This window comes from Rhea americana, unplaced genomic scaffold (genome assembly GCF_003343005.1).
Source record: "Rhea americana isolate MKP2758 unplaced genomic scaffold, rheAme1 scaffold_43, whole genome shotgun sequence".
Taxonomy (NCBI): domain Eukaryota; kingdom Metazoa; phylum Chordata; class Aves; order Rheiformes; family Rheidae; genus Rhea; species Rhea americana.
Genome location: NW_028186568.1, coordinates 4,541,487 through 4,563,857, shown reverse-complemented (window position 1 = coordinate 4,563,857; position 22,371 = coordinate 4,541,487). Strand labels below are relative to the sequence as shown.

The window sequence follows — 22,371 nt, the reverse complement described above, 5'->3', positions numbered from 1 at the left end:
CTGCATTGCACGGTTCCACACTGCTTCCCTTGTCAGAGGTAAATTCTCTGGCATGACATCATGGGTGGGAAGCAAGAGGAAGAATGGGTAAAAGAAAATGTATCACCATGTCAGACCACTGATCACAGTGGCTTCCACTAGAGGAGAAAAAAAGTTTTTCCCAACTGTATTTTTCATAGCCCAGATTCACCTATGGTGGAAGGCATTTCATTCATTTGTTCAGCTTCTATTTCCTTTTCTCGAGATGCCTTTTTATCTACAATTGTGGAGAGCATCTTTTATATGCATTAGGCCAAGTGTCCCCCCAGTGTAACCCTAGCTAAGCGCATGGAGCTGGCCAGGAATACTGTCAGCCTCTGGTCTCYTTTCCAGGATCGTTACCACCTGAAACCTTCATCCTCCCTCAGGGCACAGCTTTTTGGTCAGCAAGTCAGTGTGCACAGACATGAGGCAACACTTTTTGCCTCAGGATCGGTAGCTGCCTGTGAGTCTTGTCTACAAATTGGTAAAATGAGATACCTTTGGGCATTGTGGGAGAGCATGCTATATACCGTCATTTCTCTCTTCCAAAATGAGAGCTTAAATGGCAAATTTAGGGGCAGGTGCTGCCCTGGGAAAGCAAAAAGTGCTTAATCCAAGCATTTTGGCAGATCTCTGAGTCATAGCATGGAAGTAGAACTGCRGCTACATTATTACTATGCACCATTACTTTTCACAGCGCACACTGCAAGTCAGCTCTAGGATGGATTTGCCATTCCAGACTCCACAAACAGGAATTATTTAACCAAAACTCCAGTTAACCCTGAATTTGGGACTATTTACATTATAGCTGCCATTTCTGACTTGGTATCTCGCTGCATTTCAAAGTAATGGAATGTGCAACAAAGATTTGCCTATGCATATGCTTCTTCCCTGCAAGAGCAGAATTCAGCCTGGCTGGTCACATCTCGGTGCCTAAGCAGAAAGACTTCGCTTGTGCTTCTGGAGGATTAGAACTCATCTTTTTTTTCTTTCTTTCTTTCTTTCTTTCTTTCATGTAGAGACAAAAAAAAATGTTGGATTAAGAAGGATTCAAGACTAATAAGGTTCAGAACTTTTGAATTCTGTCCTCTTTTAAAATGTAAAAAAGGCACTGCAAATTCAGGTTTACTTTTATCCCTCACATTCATTGCTATTAAATGCCACATCAAGAGCCTGAAACAATGGGGAAAATGCTTATTTCAGATAGTCCACATTTTTCCTCTGGCCTTAAGAAAACTGTAATTCTTTTCTTCTGTTAATTCAACCATTCAGAGAAACATTGAGCATTAATATTGCAAGTTTCCTATATTTGACACAGCTAATAACAGAAACAGCAGCTGGGAGCTTACCAGTCAGTCTCTTGGAATTGCCAGTGCTGTAGTGGAACATTGAAACCTGTGCATGAAAACTTCATAAATATTCATAAAATGCTAACTTGAAGAATAAAGTAGCAATCTATTAATCTATTTTTTCACTAGTCCTTTGCARAAGTTGCAAATCCTCTCAGTCTTAGCAAACACAGCCAAACTGCGGAGTTTGGTGCTTTCGAAATACAAGGCCTCTGGAGGGAAGAAAAGTTAAAATTTTAACTCCTCTTACTTTTACCAGTGCAAATGAAGAATGGCTCTTTGAAAATGAATGCAGAGATTAGGTGTACAGCAAATGTGAAGTCATTGTGGTTAACATGCTGGTCTAAGTGTGAAATTCTGCTTGCTTTTCCCACAGTAGGAACCTCCCTTGAAGCTAGCAGGAGAGTCAGGCCAACAGAATCTTTTCAAAGCCCATGTCTTCAGATAACTTTTTTTAAAGTGTATCTATACACATGTGCAACAGTGAGTGCTTGCTTTTTACAACAGGGGGCAAGTGCACCTTAACAAAACATCCATGAGCAAAAGAATACAACGTTTGCCCTGTACGACAGCACTCGCATGCTGTTGACCTTAGCTAGTGCCATAGCAGTAAAAGCTGTAGTGCTTTGTCTCCACTAGAACACCAGAACGATACAGTAATTCCAGCTAGTTATTTCATCSTATGTCCCCCCTCCTCCCCCCGAATAAAATAAGTCAAATAAAAAGAACACCTTCCTTGGCAGTTAACACATAATTAGGAGCCAAGTCAGCAGGCACTGACTTCCTCCACCCTCCTGAATCATTACTGTGCACTTACTAAATTTACAGGTAATAATAAATTAGGAGGGGCTGAAGGCACTTGGGAACGTGGGATAAGAATTCAGTATGATCTCAGCCAATTGGAAAATAGGCTGAAATATGTGGGAAAAAAAGTCAACACGGAAAAGTGTGAAGTTACTGCACACCTCTGAAATATGCAGCAATTATCCAGCTAGCAGCTCCTCAGAAAAGGCTCCAGCAAACCTAGAGTGAACACAAGTCAGTCGTGCCATATGGCTGTACACAAACTAAACACCACAGTGGAACATCAAATCAGGGGTGCCAGATGTGAGACGCATCAAGCCATGCCTTCAGCCTACACAGTCCCGATATGGCACACAGTGGTGTAACATGCTGGGAGCACTGCACTTCCAAAAAGAGGAACATGGAGTGGAGAAAATACAGAGAACAACAAAAATGAATGGAAAATATGACCTATGAGGAGACTGAAAGACCTGACTTTGTTTAGACTAGAAAAGTCTGAGGGGAGACATGATAACAATCTTCAAGAATGTAGAAGATTGCTGCAAAGAGGAGGCAATAAATTATGCCTGTGCCTAAAGCCTTAGGACAAAGACTAATGGGTTTAAATTGCAGCTAGAGAATTTACCACCTGGAGAAGCTGTAGAATCACTCTCACCAGAGGTTTTTAGGAACACATTAGACAAACATCTGTCAAGAATGATTTAGATGTAGCTGCTCTGGGCTCAGGARCTGGCTTTTGGAGATGACTTCTCAAAGTTTTTCTTTCTTCTGCAACYGGATGACAGGATCAACCTAATTACCGAATCTTAAAAAGCTTTTCTGTTCAAGGTAGACTTTCTTCTAATAATAAAAAAGCAAAACAAAACCCARTCAATCAAAAACTCTCCTTTCTCTCACTTGCATGGAAGTGAAGATGTGAGGTCAGTTCATATTAGTTAAGACACTGCAAATGTTTTACTGTAGTTCATTTAACTTGGGCCAAGACATAAGATTAGTCTGAATGATTTAAAACAATCCAGGAATGGAATACATTTTACTTTATGTTAAATCACATTCATTGTTACTATAATTTACTCACTGATGGCAGAGCATTTACACTAACAATGTGTTTGGTCCAGTATTTTCTTTTTAGCAATATTCTGCTTCATGGAAATATATACTACAAAGATCTTCAGTTAAACTTTACCTTTTGAATTAAGATATATTTTTCAGGTAAATATACTGCAATCACATCAAATATGTGATGATTTAATATAAAACAATTTATATGGAACTTGCTTGCTATCTCAATAACTTCTGCAGGCCTCCTCTGGTGTATGCTGTTTTCGGAGCTTCCACTATTCGTTCACCAAAAATGATTAGAAATACATTGTTTTCCCTTGAATGTTATTAAAATGCCTGTGACAGAGTCCACTCACAGCATCACAGCAYGAATTTTCAAAATTTAATGCTTTATGAAATGTAGAATTCTGAAGAGTAGACTCTGCCTCAAGTGATCACGGAAATATTGACGGGTATAAATACAACTTAGATAATAAGATAAAAAGTAATATCATACAGATRCACCTTACTTTCCTTGTGTAAGGTTGCTCTTTTAAACCTGCAAAGACTTCAAAGAAGGCAGTATTTATTCCATTGTATGTTGTTAGCCTTCTATTTGTGTTAGTATGTATTTTAGAATTGCAGCTCATGCATTGAAGCAGGTCATCCAAGAATGATATTAATACCAATTTCATACTATGCCACTTCATTTTTATTTATGCCACACTCACACCCCTGCTGTTCAGAAATTATTTATGCTATTTTTATTGATATTTTTTCCCTCCTGCAATAAAATACTGTAGGACAGACTTGTTTGCTGTCCAAAAGGGAAAATTTGATTCCTGATGCAATTTTAAAAACATAACTGCGTGTCATAAAAGGAAGAAACAATGTAGGGAAAACAAGGGTAAATATCACTGACTACCTCCAGACATTCTGATAGCATTTAACTGTGTATTTAAATGCAATTGTCGTGTGTAATGGAAAGCAATATAGTCCTGAAGTATACATCTGAAGAACACTCTTTTTTTTGTGTGTGTGTGTGGTAAGCAAAGAAAATGGCAAAGGTAGAASTATGGCAGAGCCAGAAAGGAGAGTTTGTTCATGGGCTTGCTCTCTTCCCAGACTTGTTCTCCTCCCTTAGAGCCACAGTACGGTGTAAGTGCTGGAAAGTCTCTCCTTGCCTCCTGTCTCTCTGCAATATTCTTTAAAAAGTACTCTTGTTGGTAATGGTGGGTAATTTGGCTTTTCTGTTCCTGTAACTTCCTCCAAATTCCAAACCCCTGTTGATTTCTCCACACTCTTCCTCTGCATCATAGTCATCGTCTTCCTCTTTCCTGACACAACTTTTTTCCTTCTTCCCTATTACCTAAAACKTAGCCTTGCTACTATTTCTATATGCTCCTCCTTACCCTTCTATCCTCACTTTCACASTCTTCTTACACATTCTCTGTCTACTCAGTATCTGCAAAACATGGCCTAGCAGTGCTACTCCCATTCRTCACCCTCCCTTCTACTGCTGTCCTTGAAATGGCCACTCTATCCATTTCTGCTCTGAAACAATCTCAGTCACCCACAACAGCATCATTTCTCACTGTCCTGTGCTCTTGTGACTCAARGAAATCTAGATCTCTTTGGTTGCCTTTGCCTCAGCAGCCACCTGCTCCTCTCATATCCCACGCTCTAGAATGGCCAGTGCGGAGGTAAATGCGTGTGTCTCTCTTTCTCTCTTTCATATATCTGTYTCTCATCCTTGTTGAGTTCATCGACTTGATCTCTGAGCTTTGGCGCTCCAGGTCTGCTCCAAATTATCTGTATTAGACCTGGGCCTCTCGTTCAACGCTTTATATACTATAATATTGCGCTGACTGTTAACAACTTTAAAGATTTGTTTTACCACCTATTTATTACTATAGGCAAGTATTCACACAATCAGGCCCYTGAGTGCTGCCTCTCTCACTTTCACTTCTAGGGGTTTGCCTGACCAGGGTTGGGTGAGCTTTGGGTGCAGCTGTGAGGACTTGAATCAAAGAGCTTTATGGGAACAGCTCTGTAAGGAAAAAATGTGCGGAGGAGAGGCCTAATCCCCTTCACTCAGGAGCAGCTTTAAAGCTCAGGCTCTCACCGCCTGCCTGAGCTATTCTGCAGGTATCTAGTGGCRGCTCTTACCTTGCCCTAATTCTGACCTGGATCTTGACCCACTCACTTGACCTCGGACCTGCTTCATCAGTACTGACGTGMCTGGAGATCTGCACTGTTGGACCTGGCTCTTGCTACTTGTCCTGCCCTGCTCGCTTCGCTGGCGTACCGTGTCCTTGCAGTGAGGCAGCTGGCTCTGCCTGCCTCGCTGTGAGCCTTGCCTCCTCGCTGGCTTCCCCTTACGGAGCAGCCTGCTCTTCCTGCTCCCCRGCACGCAAGCGCATTTTAAGTCTTTCGTTTTTAAAAGGAAAGCAATTACTTGCTGTAGATATGGGCTTGCACAAGTCCTTCTTGATCTSAGATTTGACTGATACAGAATATTTTAATATAAAAATCAGCTGAAATCTTAGCAAAGCTTGTAATCACACTGACTTCTACATTCAGTGTAAGCAGGAGCAGAAAAACAAAAATCTGATTCTGAACTCATTTTCTTATGTTTAATTCCCCTCAAGGTAAAAAAAGTAATAATAATAATAAAAAAAGGAATCACAATCCAAGCTGCAGGACCAGGAATGTAGGCTTTTTGCCTGTTTGCCTGCCATGAAGGACTGACATGAGGTCCAGGTAAAACACTTTTCCACAAGGCATCAGCAGCAGCATCCGTAATATTCAGCATTACCCACAAATAAACAAACAATACAAATCCACAAGGTAAGCCAGACCATTTTCTCTCACATACAGATTTTCTTTCTCAATTTTMTTTTTTTCTGGAAGCTTTTTTCCATGCTTTTTTTCCATTTTCTCCAAGCTTGAGAGAGAAATTCACAYGGCCATTCACATGGCCATTACATGATATTTTGGAAACAACTTGATCCCAGTTTTTAATAAGATTTATTGAGGATCAATTCAGTAAAGACCTGGCTTCCCCCAACACCTTCCAACTCTTAAAGAATCAGACCAAAATGTTATGGGAATCCTGCTTTAAAAAAAAAAAAAAAAAGGTCTGTGACATTCAGTAGAAGATGTTCAACTAGGAAAGTCCTTCACATAATAACATGCAGAAAGACAGGAAAACAACACTCCTCTCCTCAAAATCTAACAACATTCAAGGACAGTTGCGACATGATGATACAATCAATATTTAATGAAACTAAACTATTCTTTTGCCAACTGTTTTCCTCACACATTGCCACATGCTCCTTCAAAGCCAGCCTTCTGATTTTCATGAGACTGCAGTCACTTTTTTTCCAAAAACAACCTGAAAGCAGACCCAAAATTCCTCAAAATGACCTATTAAGYATTTACATCTCTGGTTGTTTATGACAGTTTGATAGCTGAAATAAGTTATTCATCTTACTTAATCAGACACTTTTCCTATCTGCTTTTAGGACTGCCTCATTTCAGATGGACTTGTCTTTCTGGTACTTCAGAAACTGAAAATATAAATTGTCAGGATTGCCTATTTAAAACCAAATATATATTGCTTCTGACGGTATAGYGCTATTTTGCAGAGTAATCTTTTATGACTATACTCAGTTACTGAAGTGTTAGTCTCCTGTATCCTTCTATCAAATGGATCTTAGAAGGATAACCCAGTGATTATGAAAATTTTAAATATAATACTATAGGCATGGCTGGTAGCACCATCCACAACAATTTTCCTCATATTTGCYATTTGGAAACCTGATTTCAAGCATTTAATTTTTCCAAACTTGAAATGTGTTAGCTGAAGCTTTTCATTCTAACACCCACAAGCATTCAAATATTACTGAGGAACCTAGGAGAAAAATAAAGTTTGGAACATACGAAAAAATTGTAGTGAATTTCCATCTGAAAACATATACTGCCTCAGTGGTAGGGCACTCTCTTTTACCTCCTAAGGGAAGAAGGGGTTAAGAAATTCCTGGACTACCAAGGAGCTACACATATGCCAGTCCCAAGGAGATGAAAGTGTGTATTCGGCGTGGATTGATGATGATGTAGTCAAAGCCAAAATGTCCTAAAGGGCTTTTCCGTGCAGCAAAAGTCCTTGATAAAACTAACCAGAAAGCATCTTACCATTTTTGAATCTTTCTTTAAGGAAATGGAGATAAACTCCCTCAGATTTGGAAGAAGAACTCTTTCTGCAGAGATCAAACTGAGATTAAGAGGGGTTATTGAGATACACACTGGCTGACTGGGTTCTGCCAGAAGTTCATCCTTGAAGGTAGGAGAACAACAAAATGGAAGCCCCTTCCTTCTACTTTTGTCCCATGAGATTGTGACAACATCAGTGCTTGCAGCATGGACTCAAAATTTAGCCRAAGGTGTCCTTTGCTTCAAGAATATTACTCTGCAAAGTTTGGGCAGACTTTCTTTAATTAGCAATAATTACAGTTCACACACCCTAAGTAGATGTTTCACATCTCAGAAGACTCTGTCCTAACTAAGCAAGCTAAGATGACTTTTCTTCTAATTGCAGCTATGGGCCATGCTAGATTTCTGCATTTGAATTGTGACTCTTTAGTGTGGAGTACAGATGATATAGATSAGAAAGCAGCTAAATGAAATTTGAAGATTATCCTGAGGTTCTCTACATTGGAGATAAAAGCTCTAATCTTGCTGTTAATTCATGAGGGTGTCAGTAAGTAGCCACGTGGTAGAACACCCTCTCAGTTTCATCTGATTTTGAACCCAAAAAGTATTCACAAGTATGTGGCACACTTGCTTTGATCATACCATGTATGATTCTGATATTCAGACTCCTGCTGAGTATCACTGAGTTGCACCACACTCCTATAGCTGTTGAGGAGACATTTATGTTGCAAAGAATATCAGAATGTGTAACAGCATATGATTTTGCTCAGCAAAATACAGCTAAAGCCTTTTCAAAAGAGCTCAGAGTTATGGAATTTAAACAACTTCCATAAATATTATGACAAATATACTAGATATTATAGGTAGAGATTTGCGGTGTCAATTATATACAACATTCTTTACAGTACTGAAGGTGATCTAGCCATATTGATTTATGTTTAAGTGGCAGAGGGGGAGGCCACTTCTTCCCCCCTACCCTTTTTTTTAAGTGACCTGATTATTAAATTTAGTGATTCTGTCTTGGCAAATTTAACTGAAGTGGCAGCACATTTTTTCAATGAAAAAAAAATCTATATACATGTTCTGTACTCTTACCCAGAGACCATGAAAGTTTAAAATATCTAGTTAAAAAAAAGAAAAAGAAAAAAATGTCTAATAAACCTTTTATAAGATCAAGACAAGTAAACTAAGAGGAACAGAGAAGATGAAATGCTTTTTCCATAACTTTATATTTTTATTACTTAAATCTTTTCAAAAAGAATTGAAAATATTTAAACACTAATTAAAATACAAAAATAGCTTACTTACATATATATTTATTTTAATAACATCAGACTGTAGCAACAAGGTAATTTTCTAAAAAGATGACCTTTCTCACACACTCTCTAACAGACAACCAGAATATAGTATAAAGGGCAATAAAAATTCTGTAAAATTCTGCCTTTAAGCAACATCCATGCTGATTACAGWAACTCCAAAGGTCTATAACAGAAATACTATCATGGCATTTTGGAAATTTTTTGCTCTTACAGATCAATTTAAATATTTGGTCACAGGCAGAGGTAAACTCAAAACTGGAATAGTTGTTWTTTTCACATTTGCAATCTACTGAAAAGTGGCCCCAGTGTAGCAGAGCATCTAAATATAAGCACCCAAGAAGTCTTCCGAAAGCCAGTTCTGTGGTGATCTGCTAGACTGAAGTCAATGTGTGAGTACTCTCTTTCTTTTCTTTCTTTTCTCTTGCCCTTATTCTTGCAATAAAAGTAACAGATTATATCTACACAACAGAAGAGCTTCAAGAACAGTTTGAGGAACTTGCAGAAAATTAAATCAGAAGAAAACTTCAGTTAAAAGGGAATATGATCCKTCTTGCTCAGTTACTGGTCTTCTGTCTCTCAGCAAGCTGTTATTCTCAGAGCACCAGGACCAAAACTCCATAAGCTGGCAAATATCAGGGTAGAAACAACTGGAGTTTGCCATCCAAGGTGGCTGTGGTGAGCTGCAGTTCAAAAGAAAAGAACACATGGCTTTAATAAAGATCTTTCCAGTGAGTGAAGTTTGCTTTAATGGGTAACCAGTTGAATGAAGATCATTAAGAAGATATTTAAATTACTTTTATGTTAACAGAACCAGGATTCACTTCAAAAATAAAAGCAACAACTTAAGCTATAGGCTCTTCTAAACCAAACTCGTCTGAAAATTCCTTTTTACTTTTTCTTTTCCAAGTATTTTCAAGTTTGTGTCAAGATCAGCTAACACATCAACAATCTGTAAAACTGAAGCATATGTATAAACACATAGAAAAATCAAACAGCCTCAGTGTGCAAGACTCAAGAAGGGAGTGTAGAAGAAATATGAAAGAGCTGGAATGAATGAAAATGGAAAATACTCAAGATGAATTGAATCTGGCATACCAACAAATGCAGTTTTCAGATTTTTATTGGTGTTAAATGTAGTACAACAGTTTCCTTTGTAAGAAAATATATTGAAAAAGGCAATAAACTTATAAAGCGGCAAGCCTCAAGGACATGAATTAAGAGCTCTTAATTGCATTAGCTTTCATTCAATCTTATGAAATCTTATATTTAAGATTAGAGAAATACTATTTTCTGCAATTAGGTTTACAAATAAGCATATGAAATCCTGCTGTACTTTGAAAAATGATGATCTATAAACAGCATCTTTCATTCAAGAGTTTTAGTCCTTGCATATTAAGATTTACAGTTACTGATATCAGTGACAAAACTGAAGAGCTGGAACCAGAATTGTATCTCATGCTCTAACCAGTTCATTAAAACGGCTCTCATGAAATCACTAAGAGTTCTGCATAACTTTTCCTCATCCTTAGTTTTCTTGATTTCTTGTCTTTGACACATTTACTTATTTATTTTCTTCTTTTGCCTAACATAGCTCTATGGTCAATGATTTATCTTCTTGCCTTTGTATTTCCTACTGAAGTATCACCAATGACATTGGAGATTTTAATCTCTCACAACTGTTATCTCCTCCTGGGCTGTGGCTTTAGTTCTTTTATTTTCTCACTCACTCACATAATCTTAGAACTGTAGACTTCTCAGAACTGCCCCATCGTCTGCAGCTAACTATATTCATTTCAGCCATCTTTGGCTGAATTACATCTCTCACAAAGACTTTAACTGGCTCCTTATCTACTCCTGTAACTTATTATTGGAAAGATGATACGTCTATAAAGTATCTAAGTAATCTATCCTTTCCAAGTTTCTGTATACATTTATCTTGGAAAAAATAAAATGCRTTTTTACTATTACTTAATCTTAGTGCTGAAGAGCTGACCTAGCCCTATAAATCTGAAATGGATTCTATTCTAATTGAAGATCCATTAAGAAGATAATGTAGAACCTATGTTTAGTTCACAATTGAAAATAAAATAATTGTAAGCCAACTGAATTCTATCTTGAATTTTTACAGTACTCGCGGAGGTCATCTAGTTCAATCTCTGGCTYTAAGTAGAACCACCGAAAATACTAGATCAGGTCAGCCATGGCTTTGCCTAGCCAAATCYAAAAAACTAGAACAATGGCAGATTTGACAACCCATTCCAGCGCTGCATTGCCCTCCTCATGATTTGAACCAACTTGAACCTCAAAAGTTGCAATGTGTAGTTACTATCTCGTCATATCCTGACACTACTCAGACACGGCTTCCATTTGCTAAAAGTAACAGTAGTTTAGAAAATATATTTACATTCCTCTTCCAGAGTCTTGCTGTTTTTATCATCCATTAAAAGTGACCTTGCTGTCCTAACCACCTTATTTCCACACTTCTGACAATACAAAACCTCAGAAAAATAGAACTATAGAATAGACTATAAAAGTCCACCTTCTACCTTCCAGACTWCTCCTTCATGGACCATGTACTCTAGCCTGTTGATTGTCTTGATGCCCCTCTGCTAGACCCCCTTCAGCTTCTTAACATCCCTCCTGAACTAGGGGCCCAAAATTGGACCCCACAATCCAGGTATGGTTTCATTAGCACTGAGGAGAAGGGGTAATACATGAATTCCCCTGATCTGCTAGCCATACTACTACGGCTACGTAATACAGCCCAGTGCGTGGTTTGCCTTATTCTCAGTGAGAGTGCACAATTGGCTCAAATTATGTTTGGCAAACACAATAACCCAAAGGTTGATTGCTCAGCCAGTTATTTCCCATTCTGTATGAATGCCTGACTTATGCTGCCCCAGATGCAGAACTTTGCACCTCCCCTTAATGAGAAACCCTCACGAGATTTCTTTGGACTAGTCCTCAAGTTATCAAGGTCTCTTTAGATTACAGTTCTGCCATTCGACATGTCAGCTCCTCCCTCTAATTTAGCTTAATCCGCAAATTTGTTGAACATTTTGGCAATCTGTCTTGTCATCCAGGGTGCTGATGAAAACAGTGACTAATAAAGACCCCAGAACGGGCCTCAGGATACTCCACTATGTCACCTTACACAAGCTGGAAGCAAACCATTAATCATTATATTTTGAACTCTACAGTCCAGTTCATTTTCAGCCCATCTAACAGACCATTTATCCAGCCCATACTTCCTCAGCAACTACTCAAAAGTCTTTTGCCCTCTCCTTCTTTTTCTCCTGCTTTTTCAGCCTGCTTTCATTGGTAGTGGACAAACAAGGCTGCCCTTAGATTTTGTCACTCTCCTTATAAGTGTTACTCAATATCTTGCCATGGGCAAAGGAATATATTCTATATACAGAACCAAGAATTTTTTGTTAGCTCAGGCAATGTTTTAAAAGCCTAATCCAAAAAAAAAAAAAGACAGCTATTAGACAGTTAAAATGACTCTAGCACTCATAATCGAAATGACCTACTACAGAAAAGCTTCATTAATAGAGTTAAAATTAAAAGTGTTACAATTTCCTAGTATCAACCCCTTTTCTCTGCTATTACGCTCACTCTTTTAATGCTCCTTTGTGTCCTGAGGTCAACAGCTTCATGTTCCTCAAGGGTGGGAAGGAGGAGAGTGTCACTAAGTCATCAGCACCCTGAGTTCTTCCCTAGGATAAATACAATGTCGATGGTGGGGAATTTCTTCCTCCTCAGACTGGGGTTCYCTTGGGGTTATTTTTACGCATTTTCTAACACAGTCTACATAGAGTCTCTTTTTTTCATTGGTTCCCAGCTAGTTTGACATTCTTCATCTACTTCCTATTAAAGTTATACAATAGCTTCTCCTGTCCCAACTAAATTCAAGAGCTAAAGCTGGTTACATATACCACGTAAGTATGCTAGACCTATAACACATATGGAATTCACAAAACAAAGCTAAAAACCAGTCATGATGATGGATGATTGACATCCTTTTCTGACTCTTCTATTCCCCCTTTAATGTACTTGTCACCTCTCTTTTCACTCTTCCTTCCAACAGGCCAAATAGYGACAACAAAAGGGACAGCTCACACTGTGGCTTGCAGAAATGTGTTGATTCACAAGTGCCAAACACCACTGTGAAACAGCAGAATTTATTACCCATGTTGTAGACAGCTGCTTGCTGTGCTACCACACTACACTACAGCAGTGCAGAGCATTTCACAGTTTTCATGTCTGTCACTGCAGCACTGCTGAAGAGCAGCCAGTTGATACAGAGGTTAAAACAAAAATATTATAATGATGATGAGACAGTTAGAAGTTTGAAGGTTCAATTCAAGCTGAAGTCTACATGCTCACCTGAAACATCCAACTTTTTTGCAAGGTAAGATTAAGTGCCATAATCATTTTTGGAATCATATTCAGCAGTTTATTAAAAAAAAAAAAAAAAAAAAAAAAGTTACACTAAGCACTATAGCTAATCCAGAATTTCAGTTTGCCTTTTGAAACTCTTTGTTGAAATGCCATCCTCCTCCTCTACAGATCTGCTCTGTCAGTTGACTTTAACTCATGTGTTTGTTTACACCTTTCTCCTACTGCAATAGGACAGAAGATCATATGGCTATATGAGAATGTGCCAGACTACTGCGTAAGTAGAACTGTCATGTAAATTCCCATGAAAAAGGTTACAAATATTTGTACATCTGTGGTCACGTCTATATCAGTGAGTAGTACAGCACAACAGCAGTGGATCTRTAGAGAGAAACTGTTGGTGCTGAGGACCCAATTTCCAAATTAAATACATTTCATAGATTTAATTTAGTCTAGCTCTAGTCTAGTCTCATAGAWTGAAAGTCTGTTAGCACACTGAGTGCATCATTGCAGCTCGTCTTTTAATTTAGCTTAATCTGAGGTAAAACCAGTTCACATGCTCAGGGGAGTATTCAGTGATGAGAACCAAAGCAGAATAAGTGAGGACAACTGGGAGAGTCACTTCAAAAGTGCATTTCTGATTCAAATTAAATTGCTAATATGCAGCCACAGGAAGTCTAGTTTAGCCTTTAGATTTTAGAATAAGTTTCTGTGTCTGATTGCTAAAAAAGCATTTTCATTTGTAAAAGTGGCACACATTTCAGAAGTGACTGAGGATAAATACAGAACCTCCATACCAACAGTTTTACACTGTGTGCTACATCTTGGACAATATAAAAATTTTAATTAATAGTACAATTCATTACATTTTAGCAAAGATAATAGCAATCTATATTAAAATAGATCAAAAGAGCTACTAAACATCTAACCTGTCAGACCCTTGAGCTTTCTGAATGATTACATTAAGAGCTATCAAAACTGAAGGGGGAAAATCACGTTCACCTATATTTAGAATCAATACAAATTTGAAAAAACATTTCAAGATAATGTTTAATTTATGCCAATATTTCATTTCCCCAAATAAGCAATGTTAGTCAGTCTCAAATTGCTCTTCATTGCATCTTTTTAATTGACTCCCATAGAACACTGAGCCCTGCAATTGGATGATGGGCTGCAGCTCAGTGTCCCRCTGCRCTTCTCCTGCTGCCAGCTGTGGTGGTGGCACTGGGTACAGACGCACCGCTACTGAGTGGTACTGGTCACTCGGAGTAACTGAAGTCACAGAGACTTCCTCAAGCACAGACTGGGGATGGAGGAGAAGCATCAGTCATCTCAGAACTCATGGCAAAAGAAAAAAGAAGATTTTCATAAAATTCAAACCTAAAAAACCATACAGTTGATTTATATGTACAGTCAACCTGTAATCACATCAATATAGTATGTTTTGCAGTTCTTCTCAGACTCTTTATGAAAATTGCACTGCTTCTCTCCTCTTTTCTTCAGATAATTTCACAGAGCAGGGATTTGACTAAAGGCACCAACTTTAGGCAGGCTATTCAGAATGTCGCAGACATGTCTTATCCATGCCTTTTACACTGGGCATAATGGAACACAAAGCATCCTCTCTACGTGGCTTCCAAGTGTAATCTACACAAARGTCAGAACAACCAAATGTCTTCCTAGCAAGTATCTATCTTGAAAATGAACTTGGAATTTATCACATAGATAAAATGCAAATAAACTGTCTCYCTCTGCATTGCCATACAGCAGTATCTTCAGTTTTGTGGTTTTCAGCTAATTATTAGAATTGAGAAAAGGCACTGCTCAGCGGGTTTGAAGTGTGGCAAGCAAGAACAAACACTGCACATGTTTTAGTATACTGGCATTACTGACACAATAAATCTCAATTTCAGACAATTGGCAATAAGCCACATTCCAAATTGGTGCTGTAAATCCCACAATAGTTTGACCACTGCTTTTATTTTTTAATAAAAAGTTTAATAAACTTTAAACGCCAGTGGAAATCTCTAASTGCCAGGACATATGAGTTGAAACTAACTCATAACTGACTAACATCAGAAATAAAACTGTTGCAACTGTAATGATTTTTAATATAAATTAAGTATATATATGCATTTTTACATGTAACATGCCTAAATATCCTTATACAATATTATAAAACTCCAGATTCTTAATCAATACTGTTCATGTCTGTAGTGATACATGTTTTAGGAAAAAATGTGTATGTTTCTTCAGTGGATGCAGGCAATATCTGCTAGGATAGACTTTTGTTTCTGTCATCACTGAATGCAGAGAGATGATCTGTGGATTTACAAGCAGCTCACAGCTGAAACATACAACTGTCAGAAGGCAAATGATATGACTGAAGGGGACYTGATAGAAATACTACCGCTATTATATATTAATGTTTTTGTCAATAAATGCATAASCAACAAAATAGTAGTCTTTACTATTGCACTTGATTTTTTCATTGATTTGACAGCTAGCAACATGTGAGAGCAACAGGAAAAGGCAACAAGATGGAACTGACTTTTATTATATTTCTCCTGTTCCGAAAGAGATGGCTACAGCAGCGTAACGTTCACCACTTTTATCCCTGAAGGTCTGCAGTACATGAAGGCTTTACCAGTTCTGGTTTTGTGGTTTAACCCAAGAACAGAAGTCATTTAAGTAGCAATCTGAAAAGATTTGGTTTCTTGAAAGATGATTGCTTAATCTGACAGTTACACTCTAAGCACTGAGTCAGATCAAAACCACGTGTTTTTTCCACATACAGAAGACAGAATAGGTTTTTAAGGCTAAGATAGCTCTCCTATTACAGAAAYGTGAAATTAGGAGAAAATATAGAAAAGACAGGTTGGCAGTTACTAATCTTAGTTCCTTGAGGTGTCAAGTCCACACACATGGTCATATGGAAGGTGAATATATATATAGTATCATTCAAGACCTGAGGACTTTTCTGCTTTCATCATACCTAGAGATGGCTCACACACACTTTTCCTTCCTATATGTTCAGTGCATGGATATAGTAGATAGAGCACCTTGCTCTATTTCTGTTCTCAGATTTCCAGACAGAAATCTCAGAAGAAYTGAAGATGAGTGTCAGAAAGTGAATCTGTGCATGTCTAAAAGACCTCAGCATGGCTCAGAACAGAAGGGTTGACACTTCAGGTGTAATAAATCTCACCAAACTTTAAGTATCTCCAATCTAAACTGGTATCTAAATCTAAACTGGTGTCTAGCTTCATTCCAGGCAACAGAGAGCTCAGCTAATAAAGCAACTGAAGTCTAGATCCAAATTCAGTTCTTTCCAATGTAGACTCATGGATCAAGTAAATTTTAGACACTGTGCAAGCTGTATTATCAGGCATCTGATAGAACTTGCCACCAGATGCAATGATAGTGTGCMAACCTAATCCTAGAAGAAGGTGAAGGGGAAGGGGAAGAAGTAAGAGAGACAGTTTGTTACCTTCTTGGTGCTGCGGACACAAGGTGGCTTGAGGAAACAGACCCAACAGTGGTCTTTCAGCAGTGAGACTTCGGTTTCCTTCTCTGACAGTCCTGTTATTAAACTGATTTTACAGTTGAGGAAGAGGGGTGAATAGATATATAYGGCCCTTAAGAAAAGCCAAGAGCAAACACTTTCTTTTCCATGAGAAGTATTGTGTTCAAGAATTTAAAAAAAAATCCCAAGGCACTCTGAGGAGTGCAAGATCCCCTCAATTCAAAAGCTAGAARTGCTCTGCTCAAAGAGGAAATTCTCCAAGACAGTTTGCATATCCAGAGGGACACAAGTTCAGGTGCCAAGATGACTAAGATATTAAGATAGCTGTTAAAGGAGTCACTGACAATGCACATATATAGAGATGTTCTAGACATGGCCGGGGTCTTATGAAGATGGGAAGTCTTTTCTAGAATTGGTAAGAGGGATATTTCTAAAGGAAGACAAATTATTCAACAGCTTGACTTTGTATCAGGCAAACAATGCCTCATAGTTGGCAAGCTAATACTGTAGAGAGGCCAAAGAATAAACCCATATTCCCAGACCACCTATGCATGCAGAACCCTGTCACAAAACTTATAAATAAAGTAGTAGATCCACTGTATACAGTATCTGCACATATTTTCACTAGTTACTCAAGACAACCAACTACATATATAAGCAGATGTATAACAGAATTGTAGAAAAATARAATTAATGTAATCAAGAAAGGTAATCTAACCTAGCTTTTTATAGAATCTTCATGGCAAATCCTATTTTTAAGATGTCATATTTTCTATATGCAATTTTCTGCCTGAATAAAGTATTCAGGAAACACAGATCTGAAAGCAATGATCTTAACTTTTATACCTTACCTGGTTTTCAGTCATCTAAATTTCTTAAAATTGTTATGTCAAATAGATACTTCAGCAAAGCAAAACAATGTGATTGTATTTATTTAAAATTTCTATCCAGATTTCTCAGTGCATTTAYTCAAGTGCATTTATTTGGAGCATAAGAAGAAAAAGCCTGTGTCAGASCAAAGTTTCATCTAATCAGACTCCATCTAGGTGACTCCAAGACTGCCATAAACAAATGTCCTAGGGAATAGTGAGATACTCTTACAACTTGCATCTATGTTCAGCTTAGAGACTTCCTTAGCCAGATACAATTTCTACATATCTAGTAATGTAGTCAAAGGCTGACCCTAGTGCTGTCCCTGTCCATGAAGCAGTCACTGTTGGCATCTAAAGTCTGATCTCTGCATACATCCTGAGGTGACAGGGTAACTGAACTCACCCTGTCCTGTTGGATTTCCTTCCCTCACCGATCTAGCACAACACAGGCCGGGTTGCCATCTTCTCTGTGTTATCAAGATATAAACCCAATACTGTATTCTTCCTAGATAGGCCCAGAATTTCAGCCTGTACAGGATTACTTAATACTTGTTGATGTTTCTTAATTTTGGTTYGATCCTAACCTGTCTTTAACAGAAAGCATACCTCTGCTGCTAGCATGATTTAGTCCATCATCCCTATACATTTTGTATATTGCACTGCAGTATCTCACTGAATAATGCCCTTCTTCTACCAAGTCTGTATTAAACTTAACGTACCATCTAGGGCTCTCTGCATCTACTGCTAGACATTCCATTTCCCCCATTTTATTTCTTAGTATATGTGCAAACATATCACTCGTTCAGTCCTCAGCAGACTACTTTCTGTTTTCTACCTGATTATTTCTACCCTCCAACAAACCTGTGAGAATACAGAATTTCTGCATCTTGATCCTTCATAGAAAAGTCATACCAAATACAACATTAAGTTTTAGAAACTTAGCTCCTTTATGGCCCAAATAAAGTTCTGCTTTTCTGGACAGATGTTCCTGGAGCCTCCTGGACAGTTTCCCTAATGTATYGTATTTTTAAAATGTATTAACTATTTCAGCACCTGCATCCCTCTGCTGCCAACATTTAGTAAGAATTATTTATGTGCTCAAGAAAGCAAAATTCTCATATGTATTTAACACTTTTATAAGCAAATAAAACTAGTAATTTCAGATAAGCTTTTTTGATACGTGATATTGACATGATCTAAATACAACATGAAGCAATTTTAAGTTTTTCTTTTTGCTGCTATCCTAACATTTGGATACCTTTTCCATTTAAATCCAATATTAATGAAATAAATCTGAAGAAATAAGCTAGCATAAATAACCATGAAGTCCTGTAAAAGATCCACATTTGTTTGACTTTATCTTCTCAAACATAAATGGATAARTGCATAAAAGAATCCAAACAGCAAAACAAGCAAAAACAAATAAAATGCTCTCACCTAAAACAATGTAATCCACTACATTTTTCTGCCTTTGGAKCTGATGAAGAAACAAACATATGACAGCTTCAGTGCTTATTCCACTATTGGAACATAGCTCAATACTTCAGCAATGCAAATGCTCAGAGAATGCATATGATACAGAMCAGAATTATATGGAAAGCTTTGCACACTTTCCAGATATAAGGCATGAGCCAACACTTGTTTAGGTCAGTGAGAGACCTTCCACTAACATCAATGGGTATTGGATCAGATCCTCATGTAAAAGAGCCAGTAAATGGAACAATATACTAATTTAGAGTTATCAAAAAATCTAGTTTTGCTGCTTGCTACTATGCTATTAACGACAGCTTACATAGGCTCCCAAATGCTGTTTTTCTTTTAATAGACCATATAAAACATTAGCATACTAGAAAGCATGCCATGTTGGCAATAAATCATGATGTGAGCAAAGCACAGGGACAAAGTAGCAGTAAAAGTTCCTTACGTAACAAATATATATCAGTACATCAAATCCCAGCTGCTAAAATCCAAATGAAAGAAGACAACATAAAAAAAAAAAAGAAACCTAAAAATAAAAATAAGTCAGACTTAATAAAAGCATGGGATGAGCAGAGGGAAAATTGGGAAATGGTTCAATAACCATAATATTTATGTTCTAATCACTCTCATATATGAAGTGCTATTTGACAGAAKAACTATTGGGAGCATGCCTCATGTAAAATTTGTATTATGAACTTAAAGTTCCTCCCCTCCCTTTCTTTTGTGTGAGATTTGCTGACTGCAGATGTTCTTTCTCCAAACTTTCTACTTTTGAATGCCTGTTTGCATAAAAACAGCTAAGTCAAATATTATTATCATTTTTCCTGTTGATTTCACAGCAAGATCAAGCAGAAAGTTAGAGTGTAAAAGAACAGTTGCTTTAAAACCACTGAACGTCTTAGCAATGAAAAGTGAATTTAGAACAGGACTTAAGCGCAACTGTTTTTTCATACAAACTTTTCTTTATTGAACTTGGTTCCAGTGCAAAGCTGYGCTTCAAAAGGCACTCCAGCCTGGTGGTCTGACACCTCGGGGGACCACTCGAAGAGCACATGGAGTCTGACACTTCAAAGCCACTAATTCCAGCTCAGGCTAGTGCTTATCGAACACAGTATACTACTCACTCCAAAGTGGGTGGCTGACTGCTAATAGGAAAGTGTTTGTACTGTGTAAAGTAAAATCACAAATGGCAATACTGAGGAAATAGATGCAAGATTATGGAGTGTGAACTACACTTTTCTCTGCCAGAAATGATACACTCAGGACAGGATCAAGGCACTGAAAGAAAACAGTGAAGGGAAGTGCAATTTATTACTGGATATGTTTTGTGAATGAAAGGAAACTTCTCTGCAGACTGCATCTTTTATAGCAAGAAAATATCACATTTCTCCTATACCAAAGGTATTTACATGTTGAGAGATGTAACTTAGGTTGTAACAGGAATCTTCCGTGCTTTGTGATCACAGATTTTAATGTTAAATAATTTTCAGTATAAAATACACATTTTTGATTTGTCACCAGTATGACTGCAAGGCAAAGTGATGGAAGAGTGTAAATACACTAGAGAGAAATTCTTAGAGCAGTCCTCCATCAGTATTATCTAGTCCTTTCAAAGGCACATCTCAGCTTTTAAATTTTGAATTGAAATCATATTGATATATCATGTAGTTCATCTACAAGAATGAAAAAATATTATTCTGGCAAATTTTCTTCAACTTATTAAGGTCTAGAGGAAAATAATAATGAAGAAATCTAGAGTGGATMGGGATTGCTGGAGTGCAAATATTCAGTATTTTCTTTTTTGTGAATAACATTTGAAATGGATGTCACATGATCATAACAGAGTCTGACAAAACAGTAATAGTTTTACTTCCTTGCTGTACATTTGTTCCACAGACGATCATGGCAGATTTCTTAYTGCATGTCTCAGGTTCCATACAATTAAAATAAAAAACTACAGACATGCAATCTGGCCATGGAAGACTCAGGAGGGACACAGACTGGAAAAGTGGAAAAAAAAAATTGTTTAATCTTTTTCTGGTTTAGGAGACAGAGAAGAGGGATGGAAGGTAATAAATAATGACCAACATATTTAAATTTGAAAAAAAAAAAATTAAACAGCAGTGAATCATTTATATTTAATCCATACTCACATCTAAAGTTCAGGCAGACGATTACTGCTTTCAAAAGCTTTCATCCTTATTTAAAATTCTAAATAGGCCCACCTATCTAAGYCAGGGATTTCATCCTTTAGTACAAAAAAGGAAAAAATCCAGYTGTTTTTCCAGTAATTAATATCTTTAACGTACAGTACATACATGTAAGCCACTTAATCAGTTCTTCCAACTGCCTTGTAAGACTACAGAAGTACAGAAATCCAATGGTAACATTAGATAATGTATTTATATATATACCATTCACTATCAAAGAAAGATCATAGAATCATAGAATCAGTAAGGTTGGAAGGGACCTCTGGAGACCATCTAGTCCAAACTCCCTGCTCAGCAGGGTCACCTACAGCATGTTAGACAGGGTTGCATCCAGGCGGGCCTTGAAGATCTCCAGAGAAGGAGACTCCACAACCTCTCGGGGCAACCTATGCCAGTGCTCCATCACTCTCACAGGGAAGAAATTCCCCCTCACGGTCAGACAGAACTTCCTGTGCTTCAATTTCTGCCCATTGCCTCTTGTCCTGTCACACAGGGCAACTGAAAAGAGTCTGGTCCCATCCCCTTGACACCCTCCCTTCAGGTACTTGTACACATTGATAAGATCCCCCCTCAGTCTTCTCTTCCCCAGGCTAAAGAGGCCCAGCTCTCACAGCTGTTCCTCGTAGGGCAGGTGCTCCAGTCCTCTGATCATTCTCCTAGCCCTACACTGGACTCTCTCCAGTAGCTCCATGTCTCTCTTGGACTGGGGAGCCCAGAACTGGACACAGTACACGAGATGAGGCCTCCCCAGGGCTGAGGAGAGGGGCAGGATCACCTCCCTCAACCTGCTGGCAACACTCTTCCCAGTGCAGCCCAGGATACCATTGGCTTTCTTGGCCACAAGAGTGCATTGCTGGCTCATGGTCAACTTCTCATCCATCCACCAGCACTCTCAGGTCCTTCTCTGTAGAGCTGCTCTCCAGCAGGTCAGCCCCCAGCTTGTACTGGTGCCTGGAGTTATTCCTCCCTAGGTGCAGGACTCTGCACTTGCCCTTGTTGAACCTCAGGAGGTTCCTCTCTGCCCAGCTCTCCAGCCTGGCCAGGTCTTTCTGAATGGCAGCACAGCCCTCTGGTATATCAGCCACTCCTCCCAGCTTGATATCATCAGCAAACTTGCTAAGGAGGCACTCTGTC

At 38.2% G+C, this 22,371-nt stretch overlaps 1 protein-coding gene across 1 annotated transcript in view; it reads right to left on the bottom strand.

Moving 5' to 3' along the window:
• Positions 1-9,344: 9,344 nt before the first annotated feature.
• The window catches only part of WDR27 (WD repeat domain 27), a 135,498-nt gene continuing 122,471 nt past the window's right edge, over positions 9,345-22,371 (bottom strand). Inside the window, exon 22 of the mRNA XM_085315421.1 lies at positions 9,345-9,429. Coding sequence (XP_085171547.1) covers positions 9,382-9,429 — 48 coding nt within the window. The 3' untranslated portion in view covers positions 9,345-9,381. The remainder of the gene's footprint in view (positions 9,430-22,371) is intronic.